The sequence below is a fragment of the Myxocyprinus asiaticus genome, chromosome 14, assembly GCF_019703515.2.
Source record: "Myxocyprinus asiaticus isolate MX2 ecotype Aquarium Trade chromosome 14, UBuf_Myxa_2, whole genome shotgun sequence".
Lineage (NCBI taxonomy): Eukaryota > Metazoa > Chordata > Actinopteri > Cypriniformes > Catostomidae > Myxocyprinus > Myxocyprinus asiaticus.
In genome coordinates, this window is record NC_059357.1 from 16370825 (window position 1) to 16397608 (window position 26784).

General features: G+C 38.2%; 1 protein-coding gene across 1 annotated transcript; it reads right to left on the reverse strand.

Annotated features, from left to right (window-relative positions):
• Positions 1–2096: 2096 nt before the first annotated feature.
• LOC127451108 (ras-related protein Rab-40C) lies at positions 2097–26784 on the reverse strand. Its single transcript, XM_051715540.1, has 6 exons — positions 25485–26784; positions 19755–19815; positions 10968–11028; positions 10560–10637; positions 7410–7632; positions 2097–2374 (listed from the first exon to the last, which is right to left on the reverse strand). Exons 1-6 carry the CDS (start codon positions 25624–25626, stop codon positions 2100–2102), a joined length of 840 nt encoding a protein of 279 aa, XP_051571500.1. The 5' UTR covers positions 25627–26784; the 3' UTR covers positions 2097–2099.

Here is a 26784-nt window from a genome sequence, read left to right on the forward strand (position 1 = left end):
TGGAAAAAAGATGCAATTAAAATTAATTTAAGCTAACATTCTGCCCAACAGCTCCTTGTGTGTTCATTGTAAAAATTCAAATATGTTCGTAATAATTTGAGGATGAGCAAATGACGACAGAATTTTCATTTTTGGGTGAACTATCCCTTTAAGGGGGAACCATTCACAGGCCAGTAACACCTTCACTAATATGCACAACTGCTGTAAACGCAAGTGCCATGTTCATTCTATTAGCTATGGTGACTGCAAAAGGCCGGAAGCAGATAGCTTATAGGTCAAACACAGAGGGCTTGCAGCTCTCCGGGGGAAGTTTAAAGGCCCCCTGCTGGCAGCCTGTCACTCAACCTGGTTTAAACAGGCTTCATTGGTCAGGTCTGCTGCTGGAGGCTGGGGCTCATCCCTGAGATGAAGGGGTGGAGATGAGAAAGAGGGCTATGAACAGAAATGGCAACTGAGGGAGCACCGGGGTGGGATCTGTGAGAGGATCATCCATTATTCAACAACCACAGATCATCAGACCTGGACGAGATGCACTACTGCTTCTGTCAGGATTTGATACCATAGGGAGATGCAAAAAAGGAAGTGCTGAAGATTATAGCCAAGGTTAACATTGTGCTACCACCAAATTACAGCACTGATGACGTGACATTTTATTTTGAGTTTAGGATTACGATGCAAGCTTGAACAGGTTTGTAATCCTTCATTGTGACACTGTTTCTGTATAACTACACAGAAACCATGCTTTGCTGTATGTGCAGTTAAAAGGACTTCAAGCAAAGACCTTTTAGGCTTTGAACTCATGCTACAACACTGAAAATTGGAATACATGGGCTTAGAAATTATGCCGCATTTTTTGCCCTTTACTAGAGAGGGGTGAAAAACTTGTAACAGCATAGAATGTATAATGGAAAAGTACTGAAATGGTGCCAAAAGTGTAGCAATGCATGATTCTGAATGAGGGAATCGGGCTTCTGATAGCCAGCAGGTTAACTGTGGTACTGAACTCAGGTGTAATTACATACAGTATAGTGATCAAATATTGTCAATGTGAAGAATGCTCCACAAGACATGCACGAAAATTGGAGGAAAAAATGAGAGGAAATGAGGGGCAAAAAAAATAAAAATAAATAAGAATAATTTGATGTATCAATCTTAAGAGGGAATATTTCATCATTTTCTGGACTTCAAGGACTTTCCAGCAAAGACAGATGGTGAAGCGTCATGAAGTATCACTGTCTGTTTAGAAATGCTTGTGCTGTCGTTCTTGGGTCCGCCAACACTCCTACTTTCACAGTCCACATTCAACAACACAGTCACTATCTTAAAAAGAAGTCATTGTGCAGCACTGACCAATTTAGAGCCCAACAATTTGCAGTGCAAATCAAATTTTAATACATCAGTTTAGACTTAAGCACTACAAGTCATTTCGCACCAGCCCTTAAACACTCATTGTTTTTAAGCATGCAAGACCATGTGACCATTATAGGTACTTCAGTTTTTGTAGGGAGAACAGGCTCCTACATAGACCAAAAAGGAGGAACAACATTTACTGAGAATGTACAGTATGTGCGAAAGAATGTGAACACAGCCAAAGCGTAATAAGCCAATAAAAAAAAAACTTCAAATAAGGCCTCTCAACCAGAGGAATGCAAATTGTCTGTCAACTCTCCAACTCCAGGGTTTGTTCTGCATAAATTCTCCAGCAGAGGGTACTAGTGCAGCAGGAAAACATGCTATCAATTGTCACTGGATCGAAATCAAGGAGTCTGATGAATGACTGATTCTTAGTCCTGGTCACAAGAATTTCACACACCATTGCACTTGTGTATATGGCTGTGTGACAATAAATGTGATTTGATGATTTGATTGGTCTGCGAGTGAGAAATCAAATGTGTCTGAATGTGCAGACTGAATGTAGTGCAGCAAGGTGGGGGAGAAGGTGTAGCCGTCTCTGGCGAAAGGATATTTGTTCACATCCTGCTCTCCCCTCACTGGGAAGTGCCGCATCAACCCGGCCCCTGTGTGTTTGTCTGTGTGCACCTGAGTGTTATAAAAGGAAAGGGAAGGGAGGGGCGTGGCCACACCCCTGTGCCCACAGGCTAGGAGATCTTACAGTTGTTCCTGGTGCAGTTCTGGGGAGGGCTCTGAGGCGGCCGAATGGATTTTGAACGTTTGAGGCTGTTGCCTTTGCTGCCTCCAGCGGCGTTGGCCAGCGAGTAGGACCGGCCATGCATCATGACGGCGTTCATGCCGTTCGCCATTGAAAAGGACTTCAGATGGCTTTTGATGGCCACAGGAAGTGGCAGCTTATCAATGAGGTGCACAGGGGTGCAGGATACAATGGCACGGCAACACAAGTCCTGTAGACTGAATACTGTAACGATACAAGAAAAATACAAATACATTTAAATTAAAAGACAAAAGACTGTGATCAGAACATCCTCAAGGTTGAATGGTTACATAACCATATCATAAATAAAAAGCATAAGAATGTGATTCTCTAGGGAATTTTGCAGTGGCTGCTTTGATGCATCTATATTCTGAGATCATATTTTATTCTCTTTACAGAAGTAATGAGAATGTTTTAAATTATTCAACATTCCCTCTGCAGATGTTGTTAACACACTCCCTGCATACCCTTGCAGATAAAATCAAACAGAAATTAGTAGACTCAATGCAAGCCTGTGAGATGACAGTGTAATTTAAAGGGATAGTTCACCCAAAAATAAAAATCCTTTCATCATTTCCTCACCCTCACGTTGTTAGCCTCAGTCACCATTCACTTTCACTGTATTGAAAGACACAATTTCAGTAAATTGTGACTTGGGCAAATATTCTGCCTAAAATCTCCTTTTGTGTCACACGGAAGAAAGTCATACAGGTATGCAACAACATGAGGGTGAATAAATGATGAGATAATTTTTATTATTGGGTGAACTATCCCTTTAACTGAATTAGAATGTTATTTCTTTATGAAAAAAAAAATCTGGGATGGACAATCGGTGCATTTAACAAAAACATGTAAAACAATGTATTGTAGTAAAGTTACAAAGATATTAAGTTAAATTGCTGCGATTTTGTAAGGCTACATCAGCAGCACTTCCAACTCTCAGAACTGCAGGATGCTTCTTCTGCTAAACAGCTCATCTGGAGTACTGCAGAATCTCAAGGGAATATCCCACATAACAGTGGAAACAGACAGAGAAAGTGCTTCACTGAAAGCATTCTGCCTCTAATTACGCAGCTCTAGATAACATAGTGTGGTTTTCTTGCACTAATGGAAAGCTATGCTGATCATGGCAGTCTTCCTGCATCACCCAGAAAGCAAGCAGCAGCAAACGGCACATAGAGAAACTCTGGTAAGGGAAAATGTTTCCACTGTATTTGTTGGATTTTAGTCTAAAATAGCAAAAGGCGGTTTTTTTTTTTTTTGTCCATTTTGCCAAGAGCACAGTTGCCAGCAGGAGGGTTGGGCAGGGTTGGGTTGGTTATCATTAGCAGTCGACTGATATATGGGTTTTTTAATGAGCACGTTTACATGTACGATCTTACACCGATTATGCTTAAGCAAAAAACATGTAAGGGCATGTAAACACCTTTAAAGCAAAATCGAACACCGGAAGATTTCACTTTGTATGTTAAACACCTTTACAGGCGTTCAAACCGGCTTATCCAGTGTCCACTTATTTTACACAGTATTTACAATAAAATGCATTAATTGTAATGCAGCCCTTTTCTTACGGATGTCTCCTTAAGATTAATTGCTTATGATGTATTATGTTTTGGATAAAAGCATCTGCCAAATGAATAAATGTAAAATTTTACAAAATTCCCTAAAAACATTTCAATTTATTATTCATTGACAAGGCTTTTGGTAGATTTTGTAAATGACATAATGGAAAACTATCACTTCTGTTAAACATCCAGGTGTGCATGGCTATTGTATGATGCCAATAATCTAAAAATATCTGCCTGGCTGATATCAGTCTATCACTAGTTACCATATTAAAGGTATAGTTCACCCAAAAATGGAAATTCTCACATCATTTACTCACCCTCTTGCTATCCCAGATATGTATGACTTTCTCTCTTCTAGGGATGCACAATAATATAAGCACGTCATCGGAGTCGGCCGATAAAGGCTTAAAAATTAAATATCACATTGGCCTGATAAGAAATATTTTGCCGATATGCCTTGTCAATAAGATGACATGTTGATTATGTGCCGGGGACAACTCAAATGTTTGTAAGGAGTGCTAGTGATAAGATGACGTCAGCGGTGTGGACTTACTTTACAGTAAGTGAGAATGATAGGAAATTTGCAATAACTGCAAAACATCAGTCATGCGAGGAGGAGCCAATCCACACTCCTTCAACAGCACAAATTTAATAACGCTTCTTAAGAATCGCCATCCCGATCATTATAACCCATTTATGAAGTGAAAAGAAAAAACAGCGCCAGCGAACACTCGTCAGGAGCATCAACTGCAGTCATTTGAAACGGCAAAAAAAATCAGCAGCGACCACCCAAAGGCAAAAGCTAATTGAAATGATTGCTCTTGATAATCAACCCATTGTGGCTTTCACAGATTGATTTACTACTTGAGCCACGGTATGCTATGCCTAGCCATCGCTATTTCTCAGATGTGGCCTTACCTGAACTGTATAGTGTCATCTATGTCCATATAGAGAAGCTCCTCGCTGAAGTCCCTTCTGTGAGCTTTACAATGGATATCAGGACATCAAGTATAAGCCCTGTCAGTATTTTGAGCCTCACTGCCCAGTGGATTGACGAGGATTTCATCTTTAAAAAGGTGATTTTGCACTCACAAGAGTGCCCGGGCTCTCAAACAGCAGCAACGATTGCATCCACGTTTGAAGAGATGATTGAGAAGTGGAAAATCCCTGAAGAGAAGGTGCATGTAGCGCTAAGTGACAATGCACGCAACATTACAAAAGCGACGGAGGAGTTTGGTGTTCCAAGTTTACCATGCATGGCACAAACGCTGCAGTTAGTGTCATATCGCAATGCAGCATTGCAGATGTTGTGGCCTCAGGAAGGAGAGTGGTGGGGTTTTTCAGGCATTCACAACTTGCATGCAGTTGCCTAAAAGGGATACAAAGGAGCTCGGGATACCAATAAAACGACTTCAAGTTGTCGTAACTAGGTGGAATTCGACGTTTTAGATGATGCAAAGCTTGGTCGAGCAGAAAAGGGCACTAGGTGCATATGATTGCAGCTGCAGCTGATGTGATTCCCGCTGTTATGGCACTGACACGGCTGCTTGGCAAGATCAGTGACACAGACAGAGGAGTGCAGTCAGCCAAAAGTAACCTACTGAAAGCAGTCAGTGATTGTTTCAATGGTGCACTTTATTTAGTTGCAACTATGCTTGATACCCGATACAAAGACTGGTATTTTGACGAGGATAAGAAGAGGAGTGCCCGTGAGCTGCTGCTTAAAGTCCTGGATGAAATGATGGGCAGTGATGTTCAGTGCAGAGATGCCAGCACAGAGGATCCATCAGAGAAGAAGGATCACTGCTAGACACGTATGAAGAAATTTTGGAGGAGAATGTCTTGTTGAAAGAGCAAATCAACATCGAAACCTTATCACAGGTAGGTCATGGTATAAGCCTTCAAAAATCATACTAAATCATCATTCGTTATTAGATGTTTCTGGCAAAAAAGATTTCTCCAAAAAAAAAAAAAAGGGAGCCGGTTACAGTGCCGTCAACGCCTAAAGAATTGAAAGAACTTTAGTTTTTTTTGCTACTATACGCATACCTGGCTGAAGCCACAATTCCCCGGACAGTCCGTTGGAATACTGGAAATCCAATCAGGCCCGTTTCCCTGCTCTTGCTTGTGCAGCAAGAAAATACCTCAGTGAGCCCAGCACAAGCGTTGACAGCGAACACCTGTTTAGCGCAGTCTCTCATGTGATGGTTGAAAAAAGGAATCACTTTGATGGTGAAAAAGCAGAGATGCTTATTTTTGTTTATTTTTCTTAAACATCGTTCATTGGTTTCGTTTTTACAGTATAAAGTAGCCACAGTATGCTCCTATTTTTGAATTAATTTAGTTAATATTCTTAAATTAAAATTAGTGCTGCTGGTGACCCAACTTTAAGCTGTGTAACTTGGCCAAGTCAGCTTGGACACTTTTCAAATTTTTCCAACCACGTTCATTGTTCTCTACATAAATGTTTTAGCTGCAGTCTAAATTAAGCTGCCTGTGCTTGGTGCTCTCGAGCACAACAAATTTTGTGTTGTCTGAAAACATTAAAAAATGTCATGTTTCACATCTTCCCCAAGTTGAAGTCACTTCCTTGTTTTAGTCAGTGAATGTGTAAAGTAGGCTATACATTTTAGGTTGAATTGGGAGTTTTTTTCTGCCTTCATCTGCAACAAGTAGGTTTTTACAATAAGAGTAAATGGTTAATTCTGCTACAGGAGAGACTTCGTGTTCTTTCCAAAGAAAGGAAAAAAATATATATGTATATCAGTATCGGCATCTGCCAAATGAGTTGGAAAATATCGTTATATCAGATATCGGCAAAAATCCAATATCATGCATCCCTACTCTCTTCTGCTGAACACAAAGATTTTTAGAAGAATATTTCAGCTCTGAAGGTCCATACAATGCAAGTGAATGGCAGCCAGAACTCTGAAGTTCAAAAAAGCATAAAGGCAGCATTAAAGTAATCCATACGACTTCAGTGGTACAATCTACAGTATATCTTCAGATGAGATATGATAGATGTTGGTGAGAAACAGATCAATATTTACATCCTTTTTTACTATACATTTCAAACTTTCACTTCCATATTCTTCTTCTTTTTTTTTTTTTTTTTTTAGGCGATTTGCATTCTTTGTGCATATCGCCACCTACTGGGCAGGGAGGAGAATTTAAAGTAAAAAAGGACTTATTTTGATCTGTTTCATATCTCTTCTAAAGATATAGATTTAACCACTGGAGTCATATGGATTACTTTAATGCTGCCTTTATATGCTTTTGGACATTCAAAGTTCTGGACACCATTCATTTGCATGTGGACCTACAGAGCTGAGATATTCTTCAGCAAAAGAAAGAATACAAACATCTGGAATGGCATGAGGGTGAGTAAATAATGAGAATTTTAATTTTTGGGTGAACTATCCCTTTAAGGCTAATTCCCATTCCCAAAAAGACACCAAATTAAATTCCATCAGTTGTTGTGTTTTGTTGAACCAGTGTGTTAACCCTGTTTGTGGTTGTTGGGGTAGAGTGAAAATGACAATCATGTTTCCCAATATTCTAAATCCAACAGTCAACTAGAGGTTCAAATGTTGCTGTTTGTTAGGGCAGTGTGAACCAGCCTTTAATGAACACACGCATGTACACATGCTTACACGAAGAGAAAGACTCACCTCTATTGGGCCTCCAGAACTTCTCCATACCGTGCCTCATCAGCACAATGCGTGAGAGTTCCGTAAATGATTCAATGACGTTGAAGTTGCAGAGAGGACTCACTTCGAAAAACGTCATGCCGTTCTTCTCTGCGTACGCACGCGCCTGTTCTGTGGGCACCTGCCGTTTGAATGCCAGGTGCAGCCGGTTACCCACAAGAATACGAGGTACTCCGGGTGCATGCTGAGAAAACAGGGGAAAAAAAGTGGTTTAGAAAAGGATGATGGGAGGTAATAAAGACAGAAAATGAGAGAGACGAGAAAGGAGATACACAGTCCTGTCAGGCTAAGTAAATCTCAAACAGTGTCACAGCTGGCCTGTCTCTAGTCCACAGAGAAAAGAGCACTCACTCATCTCTAGGAGCTGAACTGCACAGAGGCTGTTTTGCAAGGGTAAGGTTTTCTGCAAATTACTGTACAATGCACCCTTCCAAAGATCAGCGAGGTCAAAGCTCATTTAGTTATTAAATGACTCATTCTGATTCAAGTCACAAGTAATTCCGGCAAAGTCAAAGCAGAGCCTCATGTATTATAATATTTACCAAAGCAGGTCAAAAGTCAGCGAGTTAAAGTTTCTGGTGCCAACTTGTACAACCACAATCTCTTTTTCTTTGTGCGACTCTATGTGGAGCACAAAGGTCTAAGCGCAATCCACAACTGAATTTGAATTGAGGTACATACAGGTTCCAAAATTATAATTTGAATATAAATTTAAGGAAGAATTAAATTGGAATGAAATTCAAAGAATTTTTAATTACAAAAAGCTGTCATTTCTAATGATACATACATTACATTCAGAAAGTATTCAGACCCCTTAATTTTTTTTTCACATTTTGTCATGTTGCAGCCTTATGTCAAAATGCTTTATATATATATATCACATCAATCTACACTCCATACCCCATAATGACAAAGCAAAAACCAGATTTTTGATAACTGCAAATTTATTAAAAAGTAAAAAACTGAAATATCACATTGACATAAGGATTCAGACCCTTTGCTATGGTGTTCTTCAGAGGCAGGGACTGGGGTACTGGTCAGGGTTGAAGAAAAGCTGAACACAGCAAAATACAGAGATATCCATAATGAAAACCTGGTCCAGGGTGCTCGGGGCCTCAGACTGGGCTGAAGGTTCACCTTCCAACAGGACAATGACCCTAAGCACACAACGATAGAGTGGCTTAGGGACAACTCAGTGAATATCCCAATCAAACATCTCTAAAAAGACCTGAAAGTGGCTGTCCACCGATGGTCCCATCCAACCTGACAGAGCTGAGAGGGTCTGCAGAGAAGAATGGCAGAAAATCCCCAAATCTAGTTGTGCAAAGCTTGTCGCATCATACCCAAAAAGATTTGAGGCTGTAATCGCTGCCAAAGGTGCTTCAACTAAGTACTGAGTTAAGGGTTTGAATACTTATGTCAATGTGATATTTCAGTTTTTTCTTTTTAATAAATTTGCAAAGTTATCAAAAATCTGGTTTTTGCTTTGTCATTAAAGTTTAAAAAACAAAAAACATTTTAGCATAAGGCTGCAATATAACAAAATGTGAAAAAAATGAAGAGGTCTGAATACTTCCTGAATGCACTGTATACAGTACTGAGCAAAAGTATTAGGCACTTGTGAAAAATTTTGTATAGTAAGGATGTCTTCAAAAATAATGCCACAAATAGTTTTTATCAATTAACGTCAACAACAAAATCCAGTAAACATAAAACAAGCTAAATCAATATTTGGTGTGACCACCTTTGCCTTCAAAACTGCACCAATTCTCCTAAGTACACCTGGACACAGTTTTTCTTGGTTGTTGGCAGATAGAATGTTCCAAGCTTCTTGGAGAATTTGCCACAGTTTTTCTATCTATTTATTCTGTCTCAATTGCTTTTGTCTCTTTATGTAATCTCAGACTGACACGATGTTCAATGGGGGCTCTGTGTGGGCCATGCCATCTGTTGCAGGGCTCCCTGTTCTTCTATTCTAATCTTTTCTATTTGCAAAAGTAATGCTTGGGAGTCTAACATTTATATTTCCTATTGACACACTAAAGCTGAAGATATAAATAACCATCTTAAGACAAATGATTTAGTGAAACATCTTATGTGCCTAAACCTTTTGCACAATACTGTATATATTAAGTTAATAAATTAACCTTCATCTTATGGACAATGGTGGAAGAGCACATTCCCAGAATGCTCTAATTTCTCCACAAAGTCTTCAAAATTGAGTCAAACAACAAATTTAAAAGACAGAATCCTTAAACAAGTGAACTGTTTAAGCCCACTTTGTGTCGTCTTAGACTAATGAAATACCTCCATTGTCTGACTGTGATGTATTTCCTTGAACTGCAATTCAGTAAATTTATCTTTTTGTCATTCCAATTTAAATACCAAACCAACGTCCTGTGGGCTATGGCCAATTCAATTCAAATTCTTAAATTCTTAAATTTTGCCCAACCCTGTGGAACAGGACAAAGAAATCTTCATCCATACAACAAACACCACCATGCACAGACATTCTCAAACATATCCACTAAAACATATCATTCTCAAACAAACCATAAGGGAAGAAAGAGAGGGTGATGAGCAATGTTGCCCCTAAGCAACACACCTTTTGATGTTGCAGCTCATTTGGATTTATTTGAATGATAATTATTTCCAGTATGGACCAAAGCTCGGAGTGAAATCTTGTGTGTAAACAAGGTGAAAATATGCATTGAGTAGTAAAACAACACCTACACATAACCGCATTTAATGTGAGGTGCAAGCACTATTGTTGAAAAGCTAGAGAGAACATTGGTGATGGGGTAGCCTACAAGAAAGAGAATTACAGTATAAGAGGACATTTTCTCTGGATATCAAGCACAGGGCCAAAAGCAGCAAGAGGAAGAGGAAGGGGAAGATGGCAGTGAAAGTCTGTGTGCTACAAGTCTGGGCTCTGCTGATCTACACACAGTAGGTGTCAAATGGGATCTGGAGCAATATTCATATACAGTACATACACGGTTTCACAGTAGGCATTAACTATAGAGGTTTTTCTGCCAAAGAATCTATCCTAACCAGTCTCAACCTCTCAACATTTGTCATCTCACTTCCTGTTATCAGGCATAACCTCACCTCATCAATCTCCCTGATCCAACGGTCTATCCCATCAAATGACCAACGGTTGGTAATGTCATACACCAACAGGATCCCCTGTAAAGGACAAACAATCAACACGTATTGTTAGCCAGTATCCTGTTCATGCAGTGAGGAGGAAGGTTCACAGCAGTCACAGGACATAAACTGCAGTCTGCACAATGATTTCAACACACTTAAAGAATATTTAAAAAAATACACATAATTGAGAGTCTAAAATTCATATGACAACATATTTGGACATCCTATTTAGACTAGATTCATGTTTATGTAAGTGAATGAGAATGCCCATTTCTGCCTAACAGACTGTGATAGAGCACTTAGCCAAAATTCCTCTCTGTGAACAAGAACAAACAGTGACACTTGACACAGCTAAAGTGCACTTACCTGAGCCCCCCTGGAGTATGATCTGAAAATGGTGCAGAATCTGCCTTGTCCTGATGTGTCCCTAAAAGCAAACAGAGACAAGTCAGGACAATATCAAAGAACACACAGTCTGTCAATAGTACCTCAGTTAAGGTTGACATGAATTCTGTTACAAAACCTAGTAAGCTGCCTACATAGTCAGTATTTTAAGGCATCCCAATATGAAGGCTTTTACAAAAAGCAGGCAGCAAACATTTGGCCAGAATCGCATGTATCCTTCGCAGAGAAAGTAATTCCAGAAGGCATTGAAAAATTCATCCAATAGGTGGGACGGGGCAAGAGAAATGTAAATTATAAATGTTTTTACATTTTTGTCAATACTGAAAACAAAAGTATGAAAAAATAATAATAAAAAAAAAATTGACTAATATTTGTGTGAGCTATGCATGTATTACGCTTATTCATGTATTGCATTCATAACTTAGCAATATGCTAATGTATAACTCTATTAGAATGTCTCCCGTGCACTTCATATGAGAAGAGCTATTTGTGTGCTGCTCAGAATTGCCTATGAGGAGCGTCCTAAATTGTTCAACAAAGTTATATTTCAATTGGAATGCTTCCTTAGAAGGCAGGTGCCTATGTCTTTAATAGACAGCAAGGCAGCTCACTAGGTTTTGTAAAATAACTATGTATTTAAAATCTAGAAAGTTTAGGACACTGCATGGAGTTAACTCAAAAACAAGATGACTCAACATCACAACCCAGAAAAACAAGTTTTCCACTGTAGCACGTCCGCACCCAAACAACCTTACCAGCTGCCTACTCACTATCGGTGAGAACTTTCTCACAAAGTTAAACTGGCCCTAATGGGTCAAATATATCTGTACAAAAGATTTACTGTGACGACTGGCTTTTTGAAGTGGTGGGACTGAACCCACACTCAAAACTATAGAATACATTAACCACATCTATGTTGTTTAAGAGGCCGTGCAGCGGGACACATCAGAGCATACATCAGGTACCTTGGGAGCTCTAACATGTGCTGGCAATGACAGACTCATCCTCTGTCCCAAAAACTAGTGAGCTGCCTACAGAGACACTATTTTAAGGCATCATAGACACAATACTGACGCAAAAGGTATTCTGCTGCCACCTCAAGGCCTATTCACACCTAGACCGATTCACACCAGGAAAAGGGTCGACAAATTGTCTGCCAACGGATTTAAAAAAAATTTTTTTACAGAGAGCAGTCAGGTTTTTTTTCTTTGGATTGCAGTGAAAGCCGACAAGGATAACAGCTTTTTGTCATTTTTGAAGAGTTGCTGCTGCTGCACAATCCAGCACACTGGTGGCGCTAATCAACTAGCAAAAAAAGATGCTGTACTCTTTTATTCGTCTCACGCACAAAAACTGCAAACATGCAGTAAATAAATAATATAGAAGCTGTAAACATTCTTTTTTATAATATTTATGTAATGTGCTGATACCTAATTTTATATAATATACCTGGTGTTTTGTCTTAATGTACATTATTTAATATGTACATTACTGTCACTGTTACATTTTCCTGGCATTAAAAATAGCAGTGGGGTTGAGCACTTCATTTGGACTAAGCTCGTAGCAAAATATGACATAAGACTCTTTACAAGCAACACTTTACTACAAGTGTAGACAAATGAATTGACAAACCCAACTACTATTTTTATTGCAAGGATAAATAAAATATTCCTGTAATGGTCCTCTTTTTTTCACCACAAGATACCCTGAATTCAATTCAAATATGTAATAATTAAATGAAGAAAAGACCATGAGGCTGTGTCTTCTTTTATAATGTTATCCATATTTTATGCTATACTTGTTTTACACTGTTCCTCCACCTGGTCGTCCAATGGTTAGACGGAGACCTGGAGAGGCCTTCAAGCCACAGTGTCTCGAACCCACTGTGAAATTTGGTGGAGGATTGGTGATGATCTGGGGGTGCTCCAACAAGGCTGGAATCGGGCAGATTAGTCTTTGTGAAGGACGCATGAATCAAGTCACATACAAGGTTATCCTGGAAGAAAATTTCCTTCTGCTCTGACAATGTTCCCCAACTCTGAGGATTGGTTTTTCCAGCAGGACAATGCTCCATGCCACACAGCCAGGTCAATCAAGGTGTGGATGGAGGACCACCAGATCAAGACCATATCATGGCCAGCCCAATCTCCAGACCTGATCCACATTGAAAACCTCTGGAGTGTGATCAAGAGGAAGTTGGATGGTCACAAGCCATCAAACAAAGCTGAGCTGCTTGAATTTTTGTATCTGGAATGGCATACAGTCACCCAACAGCAATGTGAAAAACTAGTAGAGAGCATGCCAAGACGCATTAAAGCTGTGATTGTAAATCAGGGTTATTCCACCAAATATTGATTTCTGACCTCTTCCTATGTTAAAACATTAGTACTGTGTTGTTTAAAAATGAATACGAACTTGTTTTCTTTGCATTATTCGAGGTCTGAAAACACTGCATCTTTTTTGTTATTTTGACCTGTTGTCATTTTCTGCAAATAAATGCTCTAAATGACAATATTTTTATTTCGAATTTGGGAGAAATGTTGTCAGTACTTTATAGAATAAAACAAAAAATTTCATTTTATTGAAACACATACATATAAATAGTAAATCCAGAGAGACTGATAATTTGCAGTGGTCTCTTAATTTTTTCCAGAGCTCTGTGTGTGTGTGTGTGTATATATATATATATATACAGGTGCATCTCAATAAATTAGAATGTCGTGGAAAAGTTCATTTATTTCAGTAATTCAACTCAAATTGTGAAACTCGTGTATTAAATAAATTCAATGCACACAGACTGAAGTAGTTTCAGTCTTTGGTTCTTTTAATTGTGATGATTTTGGCTCACATTTAACAAAAACCCACCAATTCACTATCTCAAAAAATTAGAATACATCATAAGACCAATAAAAAAAAAATGTTTAGTGAATTGTTGGCCTTCTGGAAAGTATGTTCATTTACTGTATATGTACTCAATACTTGGTAGGGGCTCCTTTTGCTTTAATTACTGCCTCAATTCGGCGTGGCATGGAGGTGATCAGTTTGTGGCACTGCTGAGGTGGTATGGAAGCCCAGGTTTCTTTGACAGTGGCCTTCAGCTCATCTGCATTTTTTGGTCTCTTGTTTCTCATTTTCCTCTTGACAATACCCCATAGATTCTCTATGGGGTTCAGGTCTGGTGAGTTTGCTGGCCAGTCAAGCACACCAACACCATGGTCATTTAACCAACTTTTGGTGCTTTTGGCAGTGTGGGCAGGTGCCAAATCCTGCTGGAAAATGAAATCAGCATCTTTAAAAAGCTGGTCAGCAGAAGGAAGCATGAAGTGCTCCAAAATTTCTTGGTAAACGGGTGCAGTGACTTTGGTTTTCAAAAAACACAATGGACCAACACCAGCAGATGACATTGCACCCCAAATCATCACAGACTGTGGAAACTTAACACTGGACTTCAAGCAACTTGGGCTATGAGCTTCTCCACCCTTCCTCCAGACTCTAGGACCTTGGTTTCCAAATGAAATACAAAACTTGCTCTCATCTGAAAAGAGGACTTTGGACCACTGGGCAACAGTCCAGTTCTTCTTCTCCTTAGCCCAGGTAAGACGCCTCTGACGTTTTCTGTGGTTCAGGAGTGGCTTAACAAGAGGAATACGACAACTGTAGTGTCTGTGTGTGGTGGCTCTTGATGCCTTGACCCCAGCCTCAGTCCATTCCTTGTGAAGTTCACCCAAATTCTTGAATCGATTTTGCTTGACAATCATAAGGCTGCGGTTCTCTCAGTTGGTTGTGCATCTTTTTCTTCCACACTTTTTCCTTCCACTCAACTTTCTGTTAACATGCTTGGATACAGCACTCTGTGAACAGCCAGCTTCTTTGGCAATGAATGTTTGTGGCTTACCCTCCTTGTGAAGGGTGTCAATGATTGTCTTCTGGACAACTGTCAGATCAGCAGTCTTCCCCATGATTGTGTAGCCTAGTGAACCAAACTGAGAGACCATTTTGAAGGCTCAAGAAACCTTTGCAGGTGTTTTGAGTTGATTAGCTGATTGGCATGTCACCATATTCTAATTTTTTGAGATAGTGAATTGGTGGGTTTTTGTTAAATGTGAGCCAAAATCATCACAATTAAAAGAACCAAAGACTTAAACTACTTCAGTCTGTGTGCATTGAATTTATTTAATACACGAGTTTCACAATTTGAGTTGAATTACTGAAATAAATGAACTTTTCCACGACATTCTAATTTATTGAGATGCACCTGTATATATATATATATACATATACACACACACCCACCCACCCACCCACCACCGGTCAAAACATTTGAAACACTTGACTGAAATGTTTCTTATGATCTTAAAATTCTTTTGATCTGAAGGCGTATGCTTAAATGTTTGAAATTAGTTTAGTAGACACAAATATAATTGTGCCACCATATTCATTTATTTCAATATAAAACTAAAATTTAATTAAAAAAAAAAAAGTTTTTGAAATTGCTGACTTGGACCAAATAATAAAGAAAAGCAGCCAATAAGTGCCCAACATAGATGGAAACCCCTTCAATACTGTTTAAAAAGCATCCCAGGGTGATACCTCAAGAAGTTGGTTGAGAAAATGTCAAGAGTACATGTCTGCAAATTCTAGGCAAAGGGTGACTACTTTGAAGATGCTAAAATATAACAGTTTTGATTTGTTTTGGATTTTGTTTAGTTACAACATAATCCCCATAGTTCCATTTATGTTATTCCATAGTTTTGATGACTTTACTATTATTCTAAAATATGAATATATATAAAATAATGCTCAACCCCACTGCTATTTTTAATGCCAGGAAAATGTAACAGCAACAGTAATGTACATATTAAATATATATACACATATATATACATACATATATATATACACATACATACATTTATATATATATATATATATATATATACACACACACACACACACACTGGCGGCCAAAAGTTTGGACTAATGTACAAATTTTGCTCTTATGGAAAGAAATTGGTACTTTTGTTCACCAAAGTGGCATTCAACTGATCATAATGTATAGTCAGGACATTATTAATGTGAAAAATTACTATTAAAAAAAAAAAAAAAAAAAAAAATTTAACTAATTAAGAGTTCTAATAAAACAATCCACCACATACAGCAATGACAGCTTTGCAGATCCTTGGTATTCTAGCTGTCAGTTTGTCCAGATACTCAGGTGACATTTCACCCCACACTTATTGTAGCACTTGCCATAGATGGCATAGTCTTGTCGGGCACTTCTCACACACCTTACAGTCTAGCTGATCCCACAAAAGCTCAATGGGTTTAAGATCCATAACACTCTTTTCCAATTATCTGTTGTCCAATGTCTGTGTTTCTTTGTCCACTCTAAACATTTATTTTTGTTTTTCTGTTTCAAAAGTGTCCTTTTCTTTGCAATTCTTCCCATAAGGCCTGCACCCCTGAGTCTTCTCTTTACTGTTGTACATGAAACTTGTGTTGAGCGGGTAGAATTCAATGAAGCTGTCAGCTGAGGACATGTGACATATTTCTCAAACTAGAGACTCTGATGTACTTATCCTCTTGTTTAGTTGTACATTTGTCCTTCCACATCTCTTTCTGTCCTTGTTAGAGCCAGTTGTCCTTTGTCTTTCAAGACTGTAGTGTACACCTTTGTATGAAATCTTCCATTTTTTTGGCAATTTCAAGCATTGTATAGCCTTCATTCCTCAAAACAATGATTGACTGACGAGTTTCTGGAGAACGCTGTTTCTTTTTTTGCCATTTTTGACCTAATATTGACCTTAAAGAGCACCTATTATGGTTTTTAAATGGGCCTAATTTTGTTTTAAAGGTCTCATACAATAGATTTACATGCATCCAAGGTCAAAAAACACTTAAATTTGCTCCATTTAAATTGCAGCATTATCTTTTGTTCCCCCAGTGTCAAAAACAACTCCTTCAATGATCCGTTCTAAAGGATTAGTTCTAAACTCCTCCTTTCAGAGAGCCTATTCTGCTCCGATTAATCAGATGTCCCAGTCCGTTGTGATTGGTCTACCGCTTAGGCAAAGCTGTTTGCGAGCAGCCAATGAAAACCAGAGGCGGGTTTGTTGTTACCAAATTACGTAGGTTAGTACAGGAAGTAAGTCTGGAATTACTAACGACTTGTTTCAGGTGTTCAGAATCGGTTCTTTCTTTTGGGAGTCAACAACATTTGCGTGCACTTTGATTTTTGAAACTTTGCAGACTTTTTTACATTCACAAACAGCTATATAACACACTACACGAAAGGTAATATTTGAAAAACCATAATAGGTGCTCTTTAAGACATGCCAGTCTATTGCATACTGTGGCAACTCAAAAACAATCACAAAGACAATGTTAAGCTTCATTTAACAAACCAAATAGCTTTCAACTGTGTTTGAAATAATGGCAAGTGATTTTCTAGTACCAAATTAGCATCAGTAATGTCCTGACTATACTTTTGTGATCAGTTGAATGCCACTTTGGTGAATTAAAGTACCAATTTCCTTCCAAAAACAGCAAAATCTTTATTAAAACTTTATTCCAAACTTTTGGCCGTCAATGTGTATATATGTGTGTATGTATGTGTATATATCCAAGAATTAACCCAAGAATTTCACACACTATTGCACTTGTGTTTATGGTTGTGTGACAATAAATATATGATTTGATATATATATATATATATATATATATATATATATATATATATATATATACACACACACACACACACACACACACACACACACACATATACACATAAAGCATCTTATTCTGTTTTTGCTTTCCTTTTTTATTACACCACAGATTTCCCTATCTCACTCGTCCTGCTGACAGGGAACTCAATATCCATGAACCAGATGAGCATATGCAGTGATTTATTGCTTTACAAATCAAGTCCCGTCTGTCTCAGTATTTTTAATTTCAAATGCAATGGCAAGGAAGGCCCGTCATTGACTCATCACTATGAACCGAAGACTTTCAAAAGGCATATATTTTCTCTAAGCTGGTGATGCATCATTCTGTTTTGAAGAGTAAAACAAGTCACTTCATTGTAAGCTCTATACAAAGCTCTTATGGAGAAAAAAAACTTCCCCTGTGCTCTTCTACAAAAAACATTTACGTACATTCACTGAGCACTTTAATAGGAACACTATTACACCTACTTATTCATGCGATTATCTAATAAGACAATTGTGTGGCAGCAGTGCAATGCATAGAATCATGCAGATACAGGTTGGGAACTTCAGTTAATATTTACATAAACCATCAGAATGGGGGGAAAAAAAGATGACAAAAGACAAAAATCAGTGATTTTGACCATGGCATGATTGTTGTTGCCAGATGAGCTGGTTTGAGTATTTCTTTAACTGCTGATCTCCTGGGATTTTCACGCACAATCATCTCTAGAGTTTACTCAATATGGTGCCAAAAACACAAAACATCCAGTGTGCAGCAGTTCTGTGGACGGAAGCACCTTGTTGATGAGAGAGGTCAACGGAGAATGGCCAGACTAGTTGGAGCTGACAGAAAAGCTACAGTAACTCAGATAACCACTCTGTACAATTGTAGTGAGCAGAATAACATCTCAGACTATATCTACCTTATATGTATACTAACATATACAGTATATACTGTATATAGGCATGTATATATATATATATATATATATATATATATATATATATAAACTGACTTGGCTCAGTAGGTGAGGATATCGGTATATTTGACCATGATATGTGATGGTGACTCAAGTTAAACGGCCTCACAGCTTCTGAATATGTGCGGAAAAACACACTTTATTAATGCGCTGATATTCAAGAGAGCGATCACTTCATTACTTTTGGGAATGTAGACTTTAATAGGCAACACAAATACCAACAGAATGTGTGTTTGCATTTTAAATTTCACCAAAGTGTGCTTTCATAAACACCTTTGAGTGTTTTTGTGCTGTTTCGCTCATTCGTGTGGACACACACATACACACACTGTACAGATGCGCATCTCAATCATAAGCAAAATCTTGTTACCATCAATATACACTACCAGTCAAAACTTCTGAAACACATGAATGAAATGACTTGGACCAAATAATAAAGAAAAGCAGCCAATAAGTGCCCAACACAGATGGGAACTCCTTCAATACTGTTTAAAAAGCATCCCAGGGTGATACCTCAAGAAGTTGGTTGAGAAAATGTCAAGAGTACATGTCTGCAAATTCTAGGCACAGGGTGACTACTTTGAAGATGCTAAAATATAACACAGTTTTGATTTATTTTCGATTTTGTTTAGTCACAACATAATTCCTATAGTTCCATTTATGTTATTCCATAGTTTTGATGACTTTACTATTATATAAAATGTGAAGAAAAATTAATTATAATAAAGAATGAGTAAGTGTTTCAAAACTTTTGACCGGTAGTGTATATTCACACATTTGCTTCTCTTTACATCTTTTTGCATAAAATGCTTCATTTTCTTCATGTCAGTGTCTCTGTTAATTGATTTTAAAGCAACAGTTTTTATTAAGATTTTCAGCCAAGATGTTTGGCTTTTTTCTCTTATTTAATTTCGGCGGCTGAAATTTCAGTGCATCCCTAGCTACAACAGCAGAAGACCACATTGGGCACTTTAATAGCACCCTAGTGTTCCTAATAAAGTGCTCAGTGAGTGTGTGTATGCATGCATGTATAGTGCAAAGGGGTTACGATCACTTACCAAAGCTCTAGTTTTACTCTTCGCCCATCCAATAGGATAGTGGTGGTCTTGTAGTCGATTCCTGCCAAAGGACAGACAGAAATAATTTAGACAAGACTCTTACATGCTGCTAGCTGAAATTAGGCATAGCTTTCTACTGTAAAGATAATTTACAAGAGAGATGATTCACAGTAACTCAAAAGCTGTGGCCAGGTAGCATGATTGCATTTGGTGTACTGTTTGCTTTTGCCCAACCTAATTTAATTGTAGGACGATTAATTTTCTCCTTGGAAGGCACTAGGAACAAAATGGTTTCTGTAAATAAAACAAACCATGTGGATCGGTACGCATTTGTACCATGGTTCATGTTACGTCTAACAGCGCCTCTAAAAATATAAATAGTATTAGAGTATTTACAAAGAGGATAATAACATGCAAACTGCTTTAACCCATATGGGTTCAAATCCACATGGAGGAGTAAATTATTACAGAATTTTAGTTTTTGGGTGAAGAATTCCTTTAACGATCTCTCACTGGAGCAGTTTTTAAGCTGGTATAAGATATATTCTCAATACCCCAAATAGCGAAGTACTAAATATTTACAGAACCAAACCAAAACTGTGACCATAGAACCATTGTAGATGTAAACCATTAGACTCCTAGAAGGCACTAAAGCTGAAATGGCCATCTTGATTGTGACTGCGAACATGACAGGTGCTACCACTCTGCCGTTACTTAATGCTATCATATCTGAAATGTGACCACAATGCCTCCCATAAAGCGATTATCTTCACAGCTTATTTACAGTACATACATCACTCCTAAAATGAAGAAATGAATGTGGCTTGCATCTTTATAAACAGCCATTTAAAAAAGGACTGTTACAAGGTGCATCTATTTTCTAGTGAAGGATCCTCCCTTATTACCATTCATGACAGTACAGGCTGCATCAACTTAATAAGAATATCTGCATTTCAGTTACGTCACAGCTGGCCAGCATTCAAATCTGTTTTGCATCTTAATAGACAGCTCTGTCTGTAACAAAGACTCACTGTGTCTCTTTCCATACAGATCAATGTCTGTAATATTCGCCGTGCCAAGAGCGCTCGTCTCATTGTATCATCTTTTTGCACGCTTGAATAATCCGATTATCTGTAATGTTGACACATGGACATGGACTTGTCTCCTGCCTGGAGTAGCCAGGGAGAGTTTATTTCTCATAATGAGAGTGGCTTTGACCATTGCTTCCTCCGGTATATCAGTTCTACAAAGGAAAACCATTGCGTTCCTCTCTGATTAGACACAAAAATAAAGTCACACCCCTCTGCAGTCTATTCCATTTTGATTTCAGCGGTTTACTTCCACATCAAAACTACTAAAAGAGGAGGAGATGCTTTAAAGTGGAGAGAGGAAAGAAGACAGGGCCTTTTTTTAAAATGCCTGGGGAAGGGTCTCCGCTCACACTCAGCAAGACAGTCGTCCTAAAAGCTCCTGACAGGCAAACAGCGGCTGGTTCTGAGCCCATAGGTTTCGTCCATCCGCCATTATTAAACATCTACAAGAGAATGTAACAAGAGGGAAATGGCTTGCATTAAAAAGGAACTATGGGAGCTGATTTCCTGCTGCTCTTCAACCTCCCCATCCTGCTAAAGCGTTGCACTGGTACTGCTGTACACCTAGCCAAAGACGCATCACACTTCCTTCCTCAATCCCTCCTCCTTCTCTGCACTTTTGGGTAATTGTATGGGCAGATGGCTCAGCATCACGGCCTGACAGGGACAATACAGTGTAATTATCATCTCAGGTTCCAGCTCTGGGCCACAAGCCAACCCCTCTCAGCCCACTGATCAAAAACAGCCCAAAGCGGCTGGGTCTGAGGAAGAGTCTGGAAGTGAATGATCCAACAGGACTTAAGGACACCTGAGAGGGATCAAGTGGACATTGACATGTGTGGGCATGTTTAATTCAATTTGTACAGCCTATTATTATTATTAATGGAGGGAGGAAACATAGACGCTTACAATTGGAGAATGTAGTGCCACTGTATTTTTTCCCACAGTATGACGGCTTGGTTTTCAATGTAACATTTTTTTATTGTCAAATACAAAGGTGAACTAGGTGGCACTACTGCTAGGCCGAAAACTTTTAACAACTAATTTGACAACTCACCTTAAAGTTGATACAGCAAGGAATATGACGAGTTTGTTAACGCTAAAGCAGAGGCTGTTTTAAGCTAAAAAGTGACAAGCTTAATCATTCAAAATTCAGTTAATGTGAGTTAAGAACGTTCAAAGAAATCTTACCAATTTAATGTGAGGCTAACAAGAGGCAATTCAGAATTCATTTAATGCAAGTTACTAATATGCTTTTTGTTTCAGTGTTTTGTCTAAAACTGAGACCAGTTACTCTGAAACATGGAAGACATGTACAGAAGTACACTTAAATGTACTGGCATTTAGGTCTTTTTACACAGACTGTTTAATGCTGCTCAGAGGGGTGTAATAATATTATGAGATTATTTTAAATGTAAAATTATGAATACAGAAATTTGAAATACAATATTTTATTATTATACCTTTAAATAAGAAACTAAATTATAAAATATATGCTCTTTCATGACAACAACAAAGTTTAAGGCAGCTCTGAAGCTGCATGTTATTTACATAGAACCAAAGCAGCATAACATGGTCTGTATCGACTGTAGGGATGTGTGAGACTAGTCGACTAAACGATTCTGATGCTGCTAGTCGACAATGGAATTTCTAGTCGGTTAATATATATAGTTTATAGTTTTACACTATTAGATGAAGTTTAAGCTGACAAAGAAAACTTTCCTTTCTTTCAGGCTTTAAGATTCCACCTTTCAAGAACACACACTGCCAATACCTTCAAATGATTTCTGTGTAATTCATTAAAAAAACGTCTTTGTACATTTTAACCATATGAGCACATCACGACAGCATGTCCCTCAGGGACATACGCCTGCAGCGTAATTCACCATCACTAGCCTGATTAGGGCTGAAATCCACGGATGGTTCATCCAGCCATCTGTGTTGATTTTTAGTGATTGTGCAAGGCAGCTCTTTTGAAGCTGGACCAGCAAGCTCCCCCAGGACAGCTCAGATATGAGCCATCACCGTGAGAGCTTTCACACCCATAAAACACACACTATTCCCTAATAGGTTGAACCAACAAGATAAACAGCAGCCCATCTGTATAAAAAGGGTTGGAACAAGAGCAAACCAGGTCCTGTTCCCCTGCACACATGACTCATTTGGATATGAAAGGCATAACTAGTGGAAATAAATTGATCTTACGATCACCTCGTTCATTACAGCATGAGGACAAATGAAGGCTGTAAAAAAAAATTGAATCAAAAGAGCTAGTGCTTAAAACAGTTCTTTACAGTCTGCTACACAGAGTTTAAGGCTACCTGTTCTGCTGTTTCTCAAAAGCTGAACGAACATAGTCATGCAAACACACCTATTCCTTTTTTGTGTGTTTTGTATCCTGAAGGCAATCTCAGCTCTTGAATACACACTCAAAACATCTTTTAAAAAATCAAGATGTTTATAGGCAAACTTCTGAAAATTCCATGGATAACAGAGATAATTTTGACTAATAAACATTAAACACACTAAACAACCAATTAGTGGAAAATGCCAAAGTGTCATGACAACTCAAAATAATTTATATGAGATATCGTTCGACTTTGCTCGTGTGAAAAGGTACCATTTATTTTACAACCAACCAATCAACAAACATAATTTCAATTCGATACAATACAGGCATCACATTTTAGCTAGCCTCCTATCCACCACTTTATTTTAAGAAATGAAACAAAATGTTAAAAACAACGTGGTTACTCATTCCATAATTATTTATGCAATACAAATGACTGATGAATGTCAATAACCTGTAATACGCATCCCGTGTCTCATTCCAAACCTTGACATTTTCTTTCTTCCGTGTTACACAACATTTTCCTGTTAAAATGATCGTTATGTTTAGGTTTGGGTTAGGGGTTAAAGGAATACTCCACGGTCAATACAAGTTAAGCCAGAGACTATTTAGCAGAGATGGGCCACTTCTGTTAAAATGAATGTGAGATATTGGAATGCCCAACGGTCAATGGATGTAGAAAGGAAGTTCCGCCTTACAGGTAAAAGAGCCAATCACATATTAGATACAAACATCGTCTGTCAATCAACTCGAGAATGCGCATGCACATTAGCTATAAAAGCTGGGAAATATATATATATTTTTTTTAGCCTAATCTGGGATAAAGAAGCACAATTTATGATTCAAGTGTTGTCATTTAATTGCTGATTTGAAATATGTTCTTTGATCATATCTTGACCAACTATTGAAGTAGATAGGAGCTGTAATTGCATGACTCGAAATAGCTTCCTGGGAGCGTTCCAAAGATGGCCACCAGTGGACTGACTTGCTAGAAAAACTTTGGTTAAGCTCTATCAATACCATTTGTGGCATAATGTTGATTATCACAAAAAATAATTTCAACTAGTCCCTCCTTTAAAAAAAAAAAAAGAAGGTTACAGTAAGGCACTTACATTTGAAGTGAATGACACCAATCCCTAAACGTTAAAATACTCACCGTTTCAAAAGTATAGCCACAAGACGTAAACAATATGCGTGTAGTGCGATAAAATCTCTTACTAACCATGCGTTATTTCCAATTTCACAACTTTGCTGCCATAAAGAGATGATGATATGCTGCATTCACATCGTGTTGGAATTACTGTAATAACGAGATGGCAACTCGGAGGTTCTACTCGGAGCGGTTCACGTCGTGGGACCTCGGAAATTGTTTTTTTCTATGACAACAATCATAATGCCAATACAGCTTTGTTGTTAATAACAGCAAAATATTTATCAATACATTAATTCACTTCTATATGTAAGTGTTAAGGAACAAAGCAAATGCTCCACGTAACGATGGCATTATAAAATGGCATATCAAACCTTTTTACAAGTAATTATGATTATTCCGACATGACGTGTTTAAAAAAAAAAACCAATGATTTAAACAACTTTACAGCTCAAATAATACACAACTTAAAACAGAAAACTAATGTAGGTGCTTTATAAAATTATAAGCTTCACATTTCTGTGAATAATCTTTAATTGCCTCACTGTAACGACAATTTTTGATTTTTTTTTTTAAAGAAAAGGAGGGATGAGTGAATTTTTTTTTGTTGGTGGTAATCAACATTATGCCACAAATGCAGTTGACTGAGCTTAACTTGTATTGAACCCGGAATATTCCTTTATCTTTGGGAGAACTCAAAATAACATTGTTCGTTGGTTAGTTTATTTTCTCCATGGGAGTAAAAGTCACATGTTTTTGTAAGAGCCAACTCATACTATTATTACAACTGGCCATGAGACCGGGTTGGCATCTTTTTCACAAATATTTTTATTTTATCCAAATAGCCAAAAGTGACTGTTGAACAATATGCAATCTTGCAACAGAGATAAACAGAACAATAAACTCAGAACAGATCAATTAATTGCCACACCAGCATATGCCACTGAGACTTACCATACATTCAATAGTAACGCTACAGAACTGGCCATGTTTGCCAATTACCCTGTTTAAGCCACAATTATATCTGACTCACAATGAGATGGCCTTGTTCTGTAATGACATCTTTTAATATTCTGGATGAAGGAGATCTGTTACTCAAGCATCCTGTAAATATATGTGGAAAGTGTTGGGCAACTCACCGCTGCTGTAGGCATATGGAGACTCAGCAGATCCATCTTGAAGGCTGTCCAGGATCTCTCCTTTCCCCACATCACTGTCTCCCACCAGAAGAAACTTGAGAAGGTAGTCATAGCTCTTCACAGGGCTGCCCTGAGTGCCCATGATTGCTCACTTTTAATGGGTATTAGGCCAAATCAGAAGACAGACCCATTCAAACCATCTCCCACCCTTCCAGTCCAGGTTCAAAAATGCAACCTTGTGTCGTTTAAAGGTTATCAACTTTAAAATTCCCACCCTTATCCACTCTCCTGACCTTAAATATCACCCAGTGTATAAACACTTTGTGGTGCCTAGCAAACTGAACAGCTCGGTTGTTTACATTTCTTCACACGCGCTCAAATCATACTCCCAGAAAAATAATGAAAGTTAAGACACGTAAAATTTCCACACAAACAAAAAAAACTTTTACCAGAAATATCCCGAAAACATCTATTTTATCATGGCAAATTATTGCTACAACAGAAAAGCAATAAGCTACTAAATTGTTAGCACGCGCCTTCCAAACTGTCAACAACGAATTTATATAAACTCACTTTTATCTAGGAACTGTCTACCCAATTATACAAATATGGCCAACATGAATAAATATTTGTTATCCTAAAACAAATTATAATATATAAAAGCGAGCAGCAGTTGTCCAGATAGAGCAACACAGCGGCGGCTAACGCTAGCTACGAGCTTAGCGCGAGTCAACAACTAACGCGTAACATTGATTTAATATGCTGTTTTCATACAACTATCCAGCACAAACAGTCGCCAAATCACACTTCATTCCTGCTGAAAAATTAAGCAAAACCCAAGGCATTTAAAGAGAAGTAGAATATCCACGGTCGGGCTTAGTTTAGCTTGAGCAGCAGATGCAAGCGCGTCTGGCAGAAATCATGGCTCCTTTTCTCTGTTTTACTCTGAATGACAAAGATTCATTTAACTTCACACTACCCGTGAGGGGGTCTCACACGGTTATGAGTCGGTTCTGGAGCGAAGCGCGGAAGGTGAGGGATTAAACGATAATCCAATATGATGGATATTATTGCTTGTGCTGTAAATTCTCTTGGATATCCAAATATGCCCCATGTTCAGTCACTCAGAGATCACACTCTATCACGCTGAGCTTTCACATCTGCGTAGTCTGTTACGCTCTGACTATACTTCCCCCATACACACACACACACACTAGCTGTGTCTCAAAACCAAGTAAGCTGCCTACCTAAACAGCAAGTTTGGGCATCATAAGCTTTTTGAATAACTCATAAATGCAGT

Bases quoted from the DNA above. Each gene is read 5' to 3' on its own strand.
- LOC127451108 (XM_051715540.1), bottom strand. From the start codon at position 25,626: ATGGGCACTCAGGGCAGCCCTGTGAAGAGCTATGACTACCTTCTCAAG. The intron at 10,638-10,967 runs GTAAGTGCACTT...TGTCCTTTACAG, and splicing joins CATACTCCAGGGGGGCTCAG to GGGATCCTGTTGGTGTATGA. The intron at 2,375-7,409 runs GTGAGTCTTTCT...GTATCGTTACAG, and splicing joins GTTCTGGAGGCCCAATAGAG to TATTCAGTCTACAGGACTTG.